Below are 16,336 nucleotides of genomic sequence, written 5' to 3'. Positions count from 1 at the left end.
ATATATGTATATATTTTTTTAAATACATTTTGGAAAAAAAATTATGAATGGCTATAATAAAACAGACAAAATTGACAAAATACCCATATAATTATTTCATGTTCATGTAAATTATGCATATATAGGCATAAAATGCATGTACAATACAGGAAAAAAAGACAATTTTTTTTTTTTTCATTATTCCCCTGCACAGCTATTCAACAATTTTAAAGCATTTATGCATTTACATAATAATATATTTCCTCCATACAAAATTTTCAACGAAGAAATAAAAGTTTTAAAATGTCGAGCCTTCTAAAATTAAAACAAATGACCTTATAAGGATATATATATGATTTCCCTTTTCAACCTTAAGGCCCATTTAATTGTGAACGAAAACAAATTAATAAAAAAATTAGAGAATATACAAATATGTTAGCATTTCATTTATAAGATGATATATAATAAAATGGCAATGTTGTAGTTGTGTGTATTGATGAATAAACCAAATAAACCCCAATTTATTATACATAATTGTAAACACGCCTTATTTTAGCTCTATCTTAAAGATCAAAAAAATACCCTATAACAATATCCATATATTCATATATGTTATTTATATCGTATGCCCTTTATAATTTGTATGGTAAATGCTTCTCTCCATTGGGGAGTAACTTAACATTGTGTGTGTATTTATAATAAAACACGCATATAGTTTAAAAAAAATTTAATGATAATTTTGAAATGAATAAGCAGAATATACATTTCTATATGGCTATTACACTTTAAAAATTGTTTTCCCATTGACTACTAGCTGCTTAAGAATGAAAATATATATAGTAAGATGACGAAACAATAAATACACAAAATGTGCAAAAAGAAGGAAATTGAATTTATATAAAAAACTATTTATTAAATTTTTTTATACTTCGAATTCTAAGGTGGGTATATTTTTTAAAACAACGAAGAGTCTATACAATTTCTTTCATTTTTTGTGACCTAATTTTGCTGTATTAAATATTAGAAAAAGAAAAATATAAAAAAGGTATAAAATATAGGTAAACGATAATTTATTTTCATTGCTCATGTAGTACATAAGAATTATAGTGTAAATTTGTTACATCATTTTGTACATTATATTTATTACATAGTACTTTTTTGTGTTTAAAGGGGTAAACATATTTATGTATATAGCAGTTGCTACAAATTAAAAGTTGAAGGAAAGCAAACACTTTCAAAAATGGGATTATGATCAACTAATAATATTAATAAAATATAAAAAATGCTTAACTACAAAAATATTGATATTTAATTGTTAACTCTAAAAATAAAAATGAATAATACAAAATAAAGTATAAAAAAAACTACCATAGAATGTGAAAATTCAAGTATGGCTAATTTTTTATAAATTTTTACCTTCTACGACTGGCGTTATATTTATTTTACAATAATATATACACCTGGATAAGGATATGGATATACCCACACTTTAATACTTATGTGAAGTTTTCTCGTTGGCAATATGGACCATAGACAGAATAACGATATATTTAGTTGGATTATATTTTTTATAAAAAATAATAACACCAATGATGATCTTATAAGTGTAAAAAATATATACAACCATATTAAACAAAATAATATCACTCCTAATATTGTCAATCCGTTAGATAAAGATAGAAATATATTTTATAGTTTATTCTCTATAATTTATAATAAAATAAAAATATATATGCATTTATTAAAAAATAAAAAATATAATAATGATTCTCCAAATTTCCTACCCCAAAATTATATTAACAGTACATATATTTCTAACGATTATATAAAAACATATGACATTTTATATAGTCCTAAATGTTATGTAACAATTGAATATTTTATAAAAACCCTTTCGTTATGTGTTTCAAAATTAAATTTAAAAGATGAGGATATATTTTTTTTTTCTGGAATAAATATTATATCGTCTTTGTTAGACTTATATATGGCTGAAAAGGATAATACACCTACAAATGTTGATAAAAATGACAAAATACTAAACACTGAAGGTTTTCATTTAATTGTAATAAAGTATATTAAAAATTTATTTAAATATATATATCCTCACAATGCGTTTGAAGGAATAAATGAAGCTAGCTCAACAAGCCAAACTAATATAGCTAACTACAAAAGTAGTAATAGTTGGAATAAATTGGACAAAAGGTTAGATACTTTTTTTTGCCTTTTAAATATTATCAAAATTTTACTAGAATTTATTATAAATAAAAATAATAAAATAAAATTAAAAAGCCTAAAATTGTTATATATTATTCATAAAAAAATAAAAAATACATATATAATAAAAAAAATATTTAAAGGTGTTAGTTTAAATTTGTTTATTCTATATAAAAGTATTAATATCAAAAAAATTAAAAATTTTATTTTAAAAATATTTACAATATCAATTGATAGAATATTGAAATATTACTTGTCCATCGAAAATGATCATATCTCCCAGTATTTAAAAAGAGATACCTACATTTTATGTAACTTAAATGAACTATCTCAGAATGATGACTTTATAAAAATGACTGATTTGGTACTGAAACAGTGTGTATTATCAAAGGGGGTACTCAATGGAAACTCAGAGCACGACAAACCAAATTTTGAAAAAAAATTTATCTCTTTAAATGACCAAGTTAGTAACCCAGAAAGAGACTCAACTTATTTTTCAAACAACATCGATATTGTAGAAGATAAAAATATTATATCTAACATTTATTTTATTTGTTATTATATTTTAATTAATTATAATTATAATGAGCATAAAAATGATTTATGTGAAATCGTGGATATTTGCAAAGTCCTTATTAAATATTATACAATTTTAAATAGAAATTTAATTCTTATAAGTTTTTTTTTTATTTTATCTCAAATGTTTTATGATAAAGATATAAATTTTTTACCTAATATAAATTTTGTGTTTAACAATCATATTTTACAATACTTTGAAGAACCCAATTTGATGATTCACCAAGTAAGAAGCTTAACAAATATTTTAAAAAATGTTGACAAAACATGTAAAGACACAATTAATAATGAAACTAATCATATTAGAAGTGCTAGTGATGAAAATGAAAAAATGTTTCCCGAGAATATAGAACATTCGGTTAGTACTCTAAATATGGATAGACAAACAGATGAGTCATTCCCTATCCAATTTGGAAGTCAATTTCAAAATGATTTATATAAAATATTTTTAAATTTTATAAAAAATGTTTCAGAAAAAAAAAATGAAAATTTATGTCATAATGAAATAAATAATTCTTCACTTGATCAGCTAAATTATAATATAGAACATTATTATTTTAAATATTTATATAATATTTTTTTATTAAAAAAAGAAAATAATATTTTTATTTTAAATTTTTTAAGGGGATATATATATTACACTTTTATTAGTTATAACCTTAAGATGAAAAATATTATTCATTTTTCAAAACATATTAATAGTTGTCTTATTTTTAATTTTTTATTAAATTTATATGAAATATCCGATATAACATCAATACATAATAAAAATTATCAACCTGCTCAGACTAATATACATAGTATAGTTTTATCTGAAAATAATTCATTTTATAATATTGACATATATAATAATCTTCCTTTATCTATTATTGATAATACTCAAGACTTGTCAAATTCATTTAATTTTTCTAACTTGTTAATGCTAACAAATTTGAAGAACTCCTTTAAACACCAATCCATCAGGTTAGTTTCCAAACCGGACTCTTTAAAATATACACCCACATATTGTATATAATATATACATGCTTTTTCCATTCTTTTCATTTTTTTCATTTTCCTCTTTTCAGCCTGATAAACGAAGTAACAATTTATTCCTTTTTGGCATGTGACAATAACCAAGCTGAAAGCTACATCAATGATGTTTTATTTTCTGAACTTGACATAAAAAATGGAGAAGACACCAAAAGTATTGATAATCACATAATGAAAATAAAACAAACATGCAAGATCTTTCATTTTATAAATTATTATCTTGATTATCTAATTATTTTACTATGGGTAAAGATAAAACTAACAGGCAAAGATGACAAGGATGCCCCATATTTTAAAGAAAGACTCGAAACAGAGTTTGTAAAAAACATTCTATTTGAATATTCAACTATTTTTAATAATTATTTTTCTTTAGCAATAATAATAAAATTAAAAAACTTTAAATTGAATATCCAAACAGTTGTAGAAAATATAATTTGTTTATGTTTCGAAAAAATAAAAGAAAATGAAATATGGGAAGAGAAAAAAAATAATCTAAATTATTATTACATATCTTTGCTAATTATATGTATAAATAAATCCTTTTTAATATTACATTTAACAAATTTAAATGAAGTAATAAAAAAATATTTTTACAAAAATCTCGTTTTCTTTTTATTAAATATAAATAATGAATCAAACAATGTTAAACAGTTGTCTACTTATTTTTTATTTGGTACCCACAAATATTTATCCAATAATGAGGAAGGAACAAATAAAAATTCCTATAATCACGAGCTAACACAAATAATTGGCAAATACCAAGACATAATAACGTCCTATATTTATAAAAAAATAATTAACATTGAATCAGTTGATAAATGTATGAAAATCTTTAAACTTATTAAAATGCTAATTTGTTGTAACTATTCAAATGTGTATATATATAAAGACATATGTTTAAATATTATAAAAATTATAAAAAAAAAATCAAATGGTATCATGTTTTTAAATAATAAAAATATAATAATTGCAAACATTTTAAACATTTTTAATTATATACTTTATTTATTATACAAAATTATATATCAAAATCGAATGAAAATATTAGCTCACCAAAAATATGTGTCTGCAATAAAAGATAAAATATTAGCTGGTCATACTTACATAAATATTAACAATTTGAAAAATGAAATAAACAAAAAAAATACTTTCAATAATGAACTTGAAATAGATGCAGATAATAATCTATTTAGCCAAAATGAAGAAGTAAATACCCCTCAACAATATTTCGTAAAAAATACTAAAAAAAAAATACTTTTACATAATTATTTCTTTTTCAAAAATATGGAAACCTTTTCACATTCATCAACTTTGTCAAAAGAGACTAAAACTGCATTTTTAAATATTGTCGACGATTTTTATAAAAATATAAAATCACTTGCTGACAAAAATATTAATTATCACCAGGTTGCCAACTTAATTGTAGATGATGATTATTACGATACTGTTGATCAGAACAATGATTTAGGTTCTACAGAATGTACAGATAAAAATGTTTACTCAACTATTAGATTTACAACTTCACATATTTTTAATTTTGCAAAGAAGTTTTTTTGTCATGACGAGTAAGTAAACACACCTTTGCTATCTAACCCCTCCCTATACTTACATCTATATCTATATATGCATTTTTTATTTTTCCCATTCTTAAAGCGAACCTATCCAATACATCGCACAGCTGTGTATCCTTCAATGTTTGTTTATTTTTTCTACCCGTCGCTTTGAATTATATCCCAAAATATATCAAGTAAAATAAAAATCGGAAAGTAAAATGGGACTGAACCCTAAGCATATTGCTCTCTACAAATTTCACTAAATAAATGTTTCATATTGTTTTACTTCTTACTGATGAGCAGGTGTGGGGGTACGTACATATAGCCCTTTCCCAAAATGCACGAGTAAATAATCTTATTATTTTAAAGATACTAAATTATGTTAGCATAATAGATGACACACTTTCGATTGAACGGTAAGACAATTTATTATTTTTAGCCACTTACAAGAGTGACAAACCTGAAAACTATTTATAAATTAACATGATTAATAATTTTTATTTTTTCTTTAGGATTTCGAAAGATATAATATCAACACTATGTCTTAAATTGAAAAAGCTTGACATAAAAAATGGATTTCCAAAACATAGTCAAGAGTATAGGTTATATAGAATGTGTCATTATATTCTCAGTAGAAACTTCTCTACATATTTAGAATATACACAACATATTTATTTTCCTTCTCTCTTTAATCTTAGGTTTCTTGAAATGGGAATGCAATTATTCTTGACACTTTCAAAAATTGAAAAATGTTATGACAAAACTTATTCGTTAATTTTATTTTTATGTCTCAGTATACTTAACAAATTATATGATGATCAAATAAAAAAAATTTCTCTAAATATAATTTCTAATCTGTTTATTATCAACATTCCTAAGGTTATTTAAAACGTTGGAAATTTGTGTGACTTTAAAATTTTAATTATTATACATGCCAACTTAGTCTATCAAAATAATATCATTTTTTTGTTTCCCTTTACTATACCTTTGCAGATGCAAGAAATGGTTGAGAGTATTCGTAAAATAAAAGAAAGAATAAATTATTTGTACAATGAAAATATGCTAACTAAAAAAATAATAAATAAAATGGTTTTCAAACAAATTATAAATGATATTGAAATTGTAGAACCTTTATCTTTCCTTTCTTGTTTATTTATGTCTGAAGAATTAAAAGAAATTGTTTTTTTAATTATTTCGATGGATTATGACATTATTTTTTTTCTTATATCATATTTTGAAGTGTTAATCAAAAAATACAAATACAAATGTCCCTTAAATCAGCATTCATTAATTATACATAACCATTTTAAAAATTATTAAAAATTTTATTTTAAAAAAAAAAACCTAATCCATCTGTTTCAAAAATATGTGCATATATAGGCTACCGTTTTTTTTTCCACTTCCTTCATTTTAATTTTCTTTACATTGTTATAGTTTTTTTATTTTTCTTTATCATATTTTTCTACATTTTTTAAATATTAAATATTTTCAAATTTTTTATTTGTTTTTTTTTTTTCCGAATATGTATATATTTGTTTTCTTATTTTAACTTTTGAATTGAAAAAATGTAATTCCTCAGTTTTGCTTGGCATACATAAATGTTCCCTTTTCTCCACATTTGGTATACCTGCTTTTTTTTTTTTTTTTGTTTTTTTTTAAAAGGAAATTGTTTTACATTCTTTAAGAAACAAAATTCGTTAATTATAAACAACAAATGGGAAAGAAAATTTTCCTCAAATATTTATCTTTTAAAAAATAGAAGTAAGTTCAATTTGAAAAATGAAAAATATCAAGACAACTTTACTCTAAAACATGAGGGAAACAAAAACGAAGAAAATGGGCTAGCTAGCCAAAATGAAAATATAATAAATTTAAATGAAAAAAAAAAAAAAAAAAAAAAAAAATATGACAAAACATGGGGAAAACGACATACCCACCAAACAATCTACTTAAATAAGAAACAAAAATACAATAAAAAGGAAGTTACAAAAATTAAAAAAATACTCAAAAATGAAAATGAAGGAAGAAGACAAAATTACACAAATAGTTATAACCAAAAAATAGTAAATAATAATAAGCATGTACAAAATTTGAAAAAAACAAATCGACTTTCAAAAAAACATGCTGAACAAGATGGGAATAAAAAACGAGATAGAAAAATAGTGGACAACAAAAATAAGAAAAAGAAAGAAAAAATACTAAACATGTTTGATAAAGATTTGAATCAATCCCTTCAAAAATTAAACATAAAAACGAGAAAATTTGAAATACACAAAAATAAGAAAAATGCAAAAATAGATATCACCGAAAATGAGATCCTCCAAAAAATGCTCGCAAACAATGGACCAAAAAAGGCAGATAAAGTAAAGGAAGAGAACAAGCTAGCCAAGCCAAACAAAGTAAATGAAACGAAGAAGCTAGCTATGCCAAACAAAGTAAAGGAGACGAAGAAGCTAGCTAAGCCAAATAAAGTAAAGGAGACGAATGAAACGAATGAAACAAAGGCTCCTCCCAATTACGACCAAAGCACAAGTGACGAAATTGCAAACAAGTTAGACATACGAAAAATATTAAAAATTGGAAAAAGTATAGATGGGTTTCGAAAGGAGATTGAAATTAAAAATGATGTCCCAGCAGAGTTTGAAAGTCAGGCAAAAAGGTTGAACTTGTTCAGTACCATCGTCGATTTTAATGCAAATGCAAAGGGGGAAGTAGAGAAGGAAGCAGAGAAGGAAGTAGAAGATGAAGAAGAGAAGGAAGAAGCGAAGGAAGAAATAGCCAAAGCAGACACGTTTAAGGATATCGGCATTTATGATAACTTCATCAACGTATATTTGAAGTATAACAATATAGATAATCCAACATTTTACCAAAAAAAAATAATCCCAATGATCATGTATTTCTTAAATAATGCATCCTATGATTTGATGAGGTGCACAAATAAAAGTTCTAATGAAGAAAATGTTCAGACACAAGATAATAAGATGGCAAAACAAATAATATATATTAATAAATATAATAATGCTAGTAAAAATTTGATAAGAACTTTTTTTTTACATTGTCCAACGGGAACTGGAAAAACTTTTATGTATTTACTTCCAATTTTTCAACAAATTACTAATTTAAAACTTTCTGAAAATGTTAATAATAATGAAGAAAAGAAAAATGAAATATTTTACAAAACCAAAAAAATAAATGATACAACTTCCTATTGTTGTTCTGATCAAGTAAACACTAACTTTATCGATAAAAATTATGAAATTCTTAAAAATAATATTTTAAATTATGTACTTAATGAGGAAGGCAACAAATCGGTCCCTAACAATAGCAATAAAAATGAACAAACAAAAGTAAAACAAAATGATATCCTCATTTTGACATACAATAAAGAGGTGGCTGTACAAATCTATGAGCTGTATAAAGACATAATTAATTCATTTTATAAATCATATGCTTCTAAATTTTTTGAAATAAATAAATCTCTAACACAATTTGATTATATCACTGAGGAACAACAAGAGTATCTTGAAAAAATAAACATTCTTTATAAAAATAAAATAAATATGAATGTCCATTTATTAATAGGTGGAAATAATATAAAATATCAGTTAAAAAATTTACGAAAACCTAAAATTAATATAACAAAAGAAAGTGAAGAAAATAATAATGATGTTATAAATATAAATATTTATGTTGGAACTCCGGGAAGAGTACACACTATAATAAATGAAAAAAAAACGATAACCCTTGAAAATGTTCATACTATTATTTTTGATGAATATGATTTCTTTTTTAGCAAGTTCGAAAGGGACAAAGTTCAAAAAGAAGAACCCAAGAACAACGTTGAAAAGGGAGAAGCCAAGAACAACGTTAAAAAGGACAAAGACAAGAACAAAGTTGAGTTGGAAAATGCATTTTTCTCGCAAATATTAAAAAGTATTTACACAAAAAAAACGAAAAAAAAAAACCCATCAATTACCAACGTGATATGTTGTAGTGCAACATCGGCTATATACCCATATCTCCTATACACCAAACATTTTATTTCAGAAAGACTTTTAACTAGCCTTTTAGGTAAAGATGTAAAACAAGAAGATCCAATCGAACAACCAACTGATCCATCCCCAATAAATTATGAAAAAGAAGAAAAAATAATAAACTCATTATTTAAAATTGAGGAAACAATCAAAGTCCCTAAAAATTTAATACACTTTAATTATTGTTATAATAAAAAAAGTCAAATCAAAAACAACAATGCAATGTCTAATTTTTTAAAAATCCTTTTTTCCAATCCTCTCAACAAAAATGTTTTAGTGTTCTGTAACACAAAGGTGAGCCAAAAAATGACTCATTTATTAATGTCCTTTTTCTCGACATTTTTCTATACATTTTCTATACATTTTCTATACATTTTCCCGACATTTTTCTATACATTTTCCCGACATTTTTCTCGACATTTTTCTTCTTTTTCCAAAACAGAAACGAGTCATGGACCTATGGAGTTTATTTAGAAACAAATTTGATGTTGATATACAAACAATTTTTTCTAGAAATGAAAAAAAAAAAAAAAAAATATTTAAAGATATTAATTATGCAAACTTTTCTAAAAATGATTTAATCAATTATAAAAATTTAAAAAAATATGTCAACTTTTTATTTATATCAACTAATTTGTTATATAGAGGAATTAATTGTATTGGCTTTACGACCATCATCAATTTTGACATGCCTCTAAGTGAGCATAAAAAAAGCATAAAAAATAATACTTATATATACACATGAATAAGGAAGCATGTTCTTCCCATTCACATTTAAAGTAGCAATAGTAGGATTTACTATTTATTACTTTTTTTTTTTTTACATTTTTTTAGATAACACTGAGTATGTGCATAGGTGTGGACGAATAGGCAGAGTAAACAACAAGGGCGCTATATTTAACATCTTTGAACAACATGATAAAAAAACATACATGAAACAAATATTTAATAAAATAAATATTAAGCCATTTGATATAGATTGCTATATGAATAATATTTTTACTTTAAAAAATAGATAGATAAATAAATAGTATATCTTAATTTCACAATATAACAATAATCAAATTTGGGACTATACAATGTTAATTTTTTAAACGTCAAGAATAATTTTTAAATATAAAATATTCATATTATTTTTTAAAGTTATAAACTTATACAAAATTTATGTTAATTATTTTTCTTTTTTTTTTTTTTAAATACACTTAAAATGTTATAGAATAGTTTTATCTTTCTCTTTTTCAATTTTTTTATAGTTAGGCCCCCTATTTATTTTATCGATTTTTTTTCATATTTAAAGAGAGATGAAAAAATGAATTTTCTCTTTATGTTTTATGGGCCTCCATGTAGTGGAAAAGATACATTAATCAACTTTTTAATTAAAAAAAAAAAAATAATTTTATTTTTTATTTATCTATTATATAACTTAAAAAAGAAAAACATATCATATAAACATAATTATGAAAAGGTATTCTTCATACAACTAATAAAATGGTGTAGCAAAATAAGTAATAATAATAATGGAGGCCAAAAAATAAATATATCCTTCCTTTCTTTAATACATTTATATAAAACTTTATTTACCCCCTCCTTGGGAGACTCTCCATTTCGCTCAGCTTTGCAAACCTCTCTCAATCCCGTCTATAACAAAATTAAAAATGTAAAAAAAGGAAAAGAAGTAAACAAAACAAAGCAACTATGCGTTTCCCCCCATACACATCTTAAAAATGCTAAGCATAAGCATGTTCAACATTTTGGCTATCGCTATGAACACGCTAACAAAAATGACAACACTAAAACTGGCATAAAAATAAGTAGAAAAAAAATATTAAACCGTATAGTTAAGCCAAAAACGTTTTTTATATTTTATAAAAAATTTTCTAAACATTTTCAAAATTTTTTATCCAAGCACAAAACTTCTATTCATAATATATCACCAGACTATATTGAGAAACAATTTTATTCTACAAAAAATAAAAAAAGACATATAAATCAGTATAAGAAAATTAAAAAAAATGAAAAAAATAACATTGCAGTAGTAACTAACAAAATTTTTATTTTTAAAAAGCAAAACCCCAAAACGAAAATATATTACCCTGACATAAAAAAACGATGTCTAAAAAATAAACTTTTTTTTTTATCAAACATTAGTAGAAGTAAAAACATAAAACCTACACTAATTAATCAAAAAAAATACTGGAAAATTGCCAGAAAAGTTGCATATTTATATTGCTATCACTTGATCAGTCAAAATGATAAAAAAAAATCCCATGCCAAACACGATCAAAATAAAATAATTATATTGAACGACACTTTTCACTTTCCTTCAATGAGAAAAAAATATTATTTATTCTCAAAAAAATGTAAGACATACTAAAATTATTTTACACAAACATGTATTATTACATATATACGCATTTATTATTTCTTTCCCTTTTTCAGACAATTCTCTATACATCCAAACATTTTTAAATACACCATTAAAAACGTGTGTAAAATTAAATATAAATAGAGACAAGTTTAAATATATATCTAATGAAACTATTATAAAAAATTGTTTATATCACAACAAATATGCAATCAGACTTAAAAAAAACAAACAAAAAAATAATCCTCGTATGATTAATTATGTTAAGGCTACTCGAAAGTGGCAAGCAAATACTATATCTATCCAAGTTAATCGATTAAAAAATAAAAACAAGGTAATAATCTACAAAAAATATATATATATATTATATATATATACATATTTTTCCATGTATAAAAATATTATGATTTACTTTGCTAATAATACAAAATATTTTATACCCCTTTCATTGGTCTGACTAGCAAATATGTTATGTTCATTTTTTTTTAAATTTATTTTCAGCTTACAGAACTATTATTCTTTATATACAAATATTTTACAACTTTTATAAAAGAAATAAAAAAAGAAAAAACAGTCATAAAAAAAGAATGTCCCAATCCACTAATTCAAACAAGTATTTTGGAGGTACTGATTTAATTTTCTATCTTTTTTAAATATAACCACTTTTATAATTATATAGAAATATTTTATTCATTTCCCTACTTTTAGATTATCAATAAGAATGCTAACAAAATTATTCATGAAAAATTAAAAAATATACCAAATGGTAATTCCACAAAATCTATATTAATTAATAATAAAAATGAAAATTGTTCATAACATATTTTACTTTTTTTTTCAGATCAAAAGAATGCCTATGCTCAAAAATACCGTCTTATCAAATTGCGACTCTTAAAAGGTAAAACAGTTTTTTATATTTTTTATATTTTTTATATTTTTCACTCTTTACACTTTTTACATATTCGTACCCTTTCAAATATTGTCTAAATTTACAGAATACAGAATATCTAAAAATTACAACATAAAAGATATAGAGAGTTATTTTACAATTGATTAGATAGTAATATATATACATCTCCCTTATGTTTTTTTTGTAATACTTTGAAGCCTTAAAATTATATTTAATCCTAATAGTTGTAATAAAAAAAGTAGAGGAATACACACATTTTTTGTATCCGTCCAAAGCTCTTCCAATAATTTAGACACACATATATATACTTATTTTTTAATTAATTTATTAAATACTTAATATATTTTATTTTTATCTATATAATGGACAATATAAATGTGAATTTGTGTGTGTCCATATTTTTTTTTCTTTTATTTGCATATATATCATTATATTGAATTTCTATATATACATTGCATGTGATATGAACTATCAACTTTATTTGAAGTGTCGTTGTTTTTAATTCGATTTATGCAAAAAATAAATAAATGAGAAAATGTTTTCCTCAAAAATAAACATTTTCAAACAAAATTTAATTTTTAAAAAAAATTATCAAAATGTTTTTTTGTGTAATATTGCACTACCATACTCATCAAACTCCTATTAAATATTTTAAAAAATTATAAAATGTAATATTAAGTATCATGTATATATTTATCATAGCATTCTCTCGGATATACTCTCTATATGTATGTATCTAGTCATTTCTACTAACCTGTTTGTTAATCCATATTTTTTTAAATGTTGCTAAGGAAGCTAATATTGATCCTCCTATGAATGTACTGAACTTTCTTTCAGGGGGAGCACTAATTCGGATCTATAAAAATCAAAAAATATAAATTTATAAAATTTAAAACAAAATATTTCAAAATTCATAAAGCTCTACTATTTCTTTCTTTAAAATACTGTGATGTCTTTGGGGGCAAATTTACGAATCTCATTTAACAGTCTGTCTCCAAAACCTTTAAAAATGTAAGTATATATAAATATATTAAGAATATAAAATTATTTGAAATTATGATAATATATCCATACATTTTATTATTAAAATTACCCTGAAACATTGTTGTACCTCCTGACAGTACAATATGGGAATATAAAGTTTTTCGCAGATCCATATCTGCTCTCGTTATAGAAGTGACAATTAACTCAGATAACCCTGCACAAGTAAATTCAAACATGTATGTGTACAATCATTTTATTACTATATTTTTTAATTAAACAAAATCAAGTTCACTTTTTTGAAGTCATATTTTTGTCTAACCTAAATACTCTAGTCCCAAAATGGACGGGTTGAAGAGAACTTCCGGGGCCCTGTATCTCTCAGATCCAATCTAAATTAAAAAAAAGCATTATATATATACATACATACAAGTGTGTAACTACCCCATGAGGTATCCTCTACATGTTCTGACTGTTCATGCAAAATACGGTTTAATAAAAAAATTAACTTACCAGTATTTGTGACCCATCTGGGAGTATATAAGGCAAATTTGTAAGCGATTTTTCTGAAGTATTTTTTTCTTTACTCATATTAAACGAGACATAACAACAATTTTCTTTCATGCTTTTTACTACTTCCATTTCAGCAGACGTATTAAATAAATGCCCATTTTTTCGTAACAAATATCCTAAATATGTAGTAATGTCTCGTCCTGCAATGTCAGATCTGGTAATAGTGTTTGTTATACTGTATCCTTTGTTAAAAAAAAATATGTATGAATTATTTTTCTACAATATAACCCAATTTTCAATATATTATACATTACTTTATTTTTTTTTTTCTCGTCTTACCTTCATAAATGGATACACAATGACAAACACCATCCCCACAATCAAGAACTGTACCATTTGTTTTTCCACATGAATATAAAGATAGTATTGCTTGTATAGAAATAAATAAAGCTGGGGCATTAAAAGATTCAAAGAATACTTCAGCAATCTTTTCTTTATTTTTTTGTGGATTTAACGGGGCTTCTGTCAATAATACTGGATGCTAAGACGCGAAAAAGAAAAACATAAAATGAAAAGCTGTTCAAATCTATGCAATAAAAATATATCGTAATGAATATAACATATTAAAAAAAATCGAAAAAATATAAACTTTTATATCATATGTATATTATTACCTCTTCTGAATTTATTTTTAATGAATTATAAACATGTATCCAAATATTTTCCATGTCATTCCAATTTTCAATAATTCCATGATTTATTGGATAAGTGACTTTTAATAACCCTCGATATTCTTCCTATAAATTTAAATGTCTATAAGTATTTTATTTTATTTTATAATTTATTTAGTTTGATCTATTTATTTTTGCTTACTGCTTTATTTCCCACAAACAAATTCCCCTCTACTGCTCCAGCCATAACCCTCTTGTACTTTGGCCGTCCAACACTAAAAAATAAAAAGTAGGTATGTTTGAAATTTATATATAACAATATGATACATACTATTGTTGTGTGTATATATTTCTGTCTTTTATTTTGTATATGCATAAACTAATCACATATTCATTACATACTAGGAAGGGAATACAAGGTTAGGGGCATCATCCCCTGCGAAGCCTGACTTTATATAACCACTTCCATTGTCAATTATTATTGGCTGATTAGAATAAAGCTGATTACCATATTCGTTCATTATATCTTTTAACATAAATATATATAAAAGATTATTTTTTTTTTCTATTCCTCTTTATTTATCCACTTGTTATAAAATATGTTGTAATGAAATAAAGGTTGAAAATTTTTTTTTTAAAAAAATGCATTCTATTTACATTTAAGCAGACAAGGATACATACATATATCTGTATGTACATATGTTCCACATTAGGGAAAGGCTTATCTTTTTTTTGGAGCATACCACTCTTTTACGCTTTTAACAAAAAATTATAACTTATATAAAGATAAAGAATATTATTATTATGTTATTTTTATATGTGTGTGTATTTTTTTTCCCACTTAAATATACGGTAAAAAAATGAACTTTAAAACGACACATGTGTGCACGCATGTGTATACCAAATTTGGTAAAACATAGAATAAGGCCTAATATACATGTATGTACAAATATTTATTTAAATATTAAAATTTTTATATTTACATATTTTAAATAATATTCCATGATACTTTCAAATTTTTATATATATATCTACATCCCCCAATTGTGTCTTAAATAAAAATAAAAAAACATATCAAACGTATAACAATTTTAAAAAATCTGTGGATTATATATTCATATCCATATAAAATGTATTTTCATTATATTCACAAGTTTAACTTGTAAACATTTTTTCCATTGATTAAAAAAAATATATAAATGATTATATAAGACCATATAATCTATCAAAGAACTACGATATATTTTGTCTGCATAGTGTGTACTTTCCCCCCTTTCCTTTTTTTTTTTAATTTTATTATGTTCTCATGGTTTAATACTGTAGTAATAGGTTTTTAAACCCCATTTTAGCCATTTTTTCATTCCTACATTTTTGTTATTACTTGGTCAGCTAAAATGCTTACATTTGTAACCACAAAAAAAAAAATGCAAACAAATAGCTATTTTGTTTCCTTTTTTACATTCTCTATTCATAATATTTTTTAACAAAATGCAATAATAATAATA

At 23.5% G+C, this 16,336-nt stretch overlaps 4 protein-coding genes across 4 annotated transcripts; 3 read left to right on the top strand and 1 right to left on the bottom strand.

Moving 5' to 3' along the window:
- Nucleotides 1-1,501: 1,501 nt before the first annotated feature.
- PVVCY_0200940 (conserved Plasmodium protein, unknown function) lies at nt 1,502-6,674 on the top strand (the record flags this gene model as incomplete). Its single annotated transcript, XM_037634484.1, has 7 exons — nt 1,502-3,732; nt 3,837-5,366; nt 5,455-5,548; nt 5,658-5,770; nt 5,867-5,956; nt 6,053-6,233; nt 6,348-6,674. The coding sequence occupies 7 exons, from the start codon at nt 1,502-1,504 to the stop codon at nt 6,672-6,674; spliced, it is 4,566 nt and encodes a 1,521-aa protein (XP_037490064.1).
- An 884-nt stretch (nt 6,675-7,558) lies between these two features.
- PVVCY_0200930 (ATP dependent RNA helicase, putative) lies at nt 7,559-10,410 on the top strand (the record flags this gene model as incomplete). Its single annotated transcript, XM_037634480.1, has 3 exons — nt 7,559-9,685; nt 9,834-10,089; nt 10,226-10,410. 3 exons carry the CDS (start codon nt 7,559-7,561, stop codon nt 10,408-10,410), a joined length of 2,568 nt encoding a protein of 855 aa, XP_037490063.1.
- A 290-nt stretch (nt 10,411-10,700) lies between these two features.
- On the top strand, nt 10,701-12,813 carry PVVCY_0200920 (L-seryl-tRNA(Sec) kinase, putative; the record flags this gene model as incomplete). The annotated part of the gene is made up of 6 exons (XM_008628122.2): nt 10,701-11,751; nt 11,831-12,090; nt 12,258-12,380; nt 12,465-12,522; nt 12,598-12,654; nt 12,752-12,813. The coding sequence occupies 6 exons, from the start codon at nt 10,701-10,703 to the stop codon at nt 12,811-12,813; spliced, it is 1,611 nt and encodes a 536-aa protein (XP_008626344.2).
- A 444-nt stretch (nt 12,814-13,257) lies between these two features.
- On the bottom strand, nt 13,258-15,367 carry PVVCY_0200910 (actin-related protein; the record flags this gene model as incomplete). The annotated part of the gene is made up of 10 exons (XM_008628123.2): nt 13,258-13,305; nt 13,421-13,522; nt 13,612-13,667; nt 13,760-13,864; nt 13,970-14,039; nt 14,161-14,402; nt 14,500-14,701; nt 14,835-14,957; nt 15,034-15,106; nt 15,234-15,367. The coding sequence occupies 10 exons, from the start codon at nt 15,365-15,367 to the stop codon at nt 13,258-13,260; spliced, it is 1,155 nt and encodes a 384-aa protein (XP_008626345.2).
- Nucleotides 15,368-16,336: the final 969 nt, after the last annotated feature.

The sequence above is a fragment of the Plasmodium vinckei genome (assembly GCF_900681995.1).
Source record: "Plasmodium vinckei vinckei genome assembly, chromosome: PVVCY_02".
Classification (NCBI taxonomy): Eukaryota; Apicomplexa; class Aconoidasida; order Haemosporida; family Plasmodiidae; genus Plasmodium; species Plasmodium vinckei.
The sequence above is the reverse complement of the archived record's forward strand: the minus strand, read 5'-3'. Positions and strand labels throughout refer to the sequence as shown.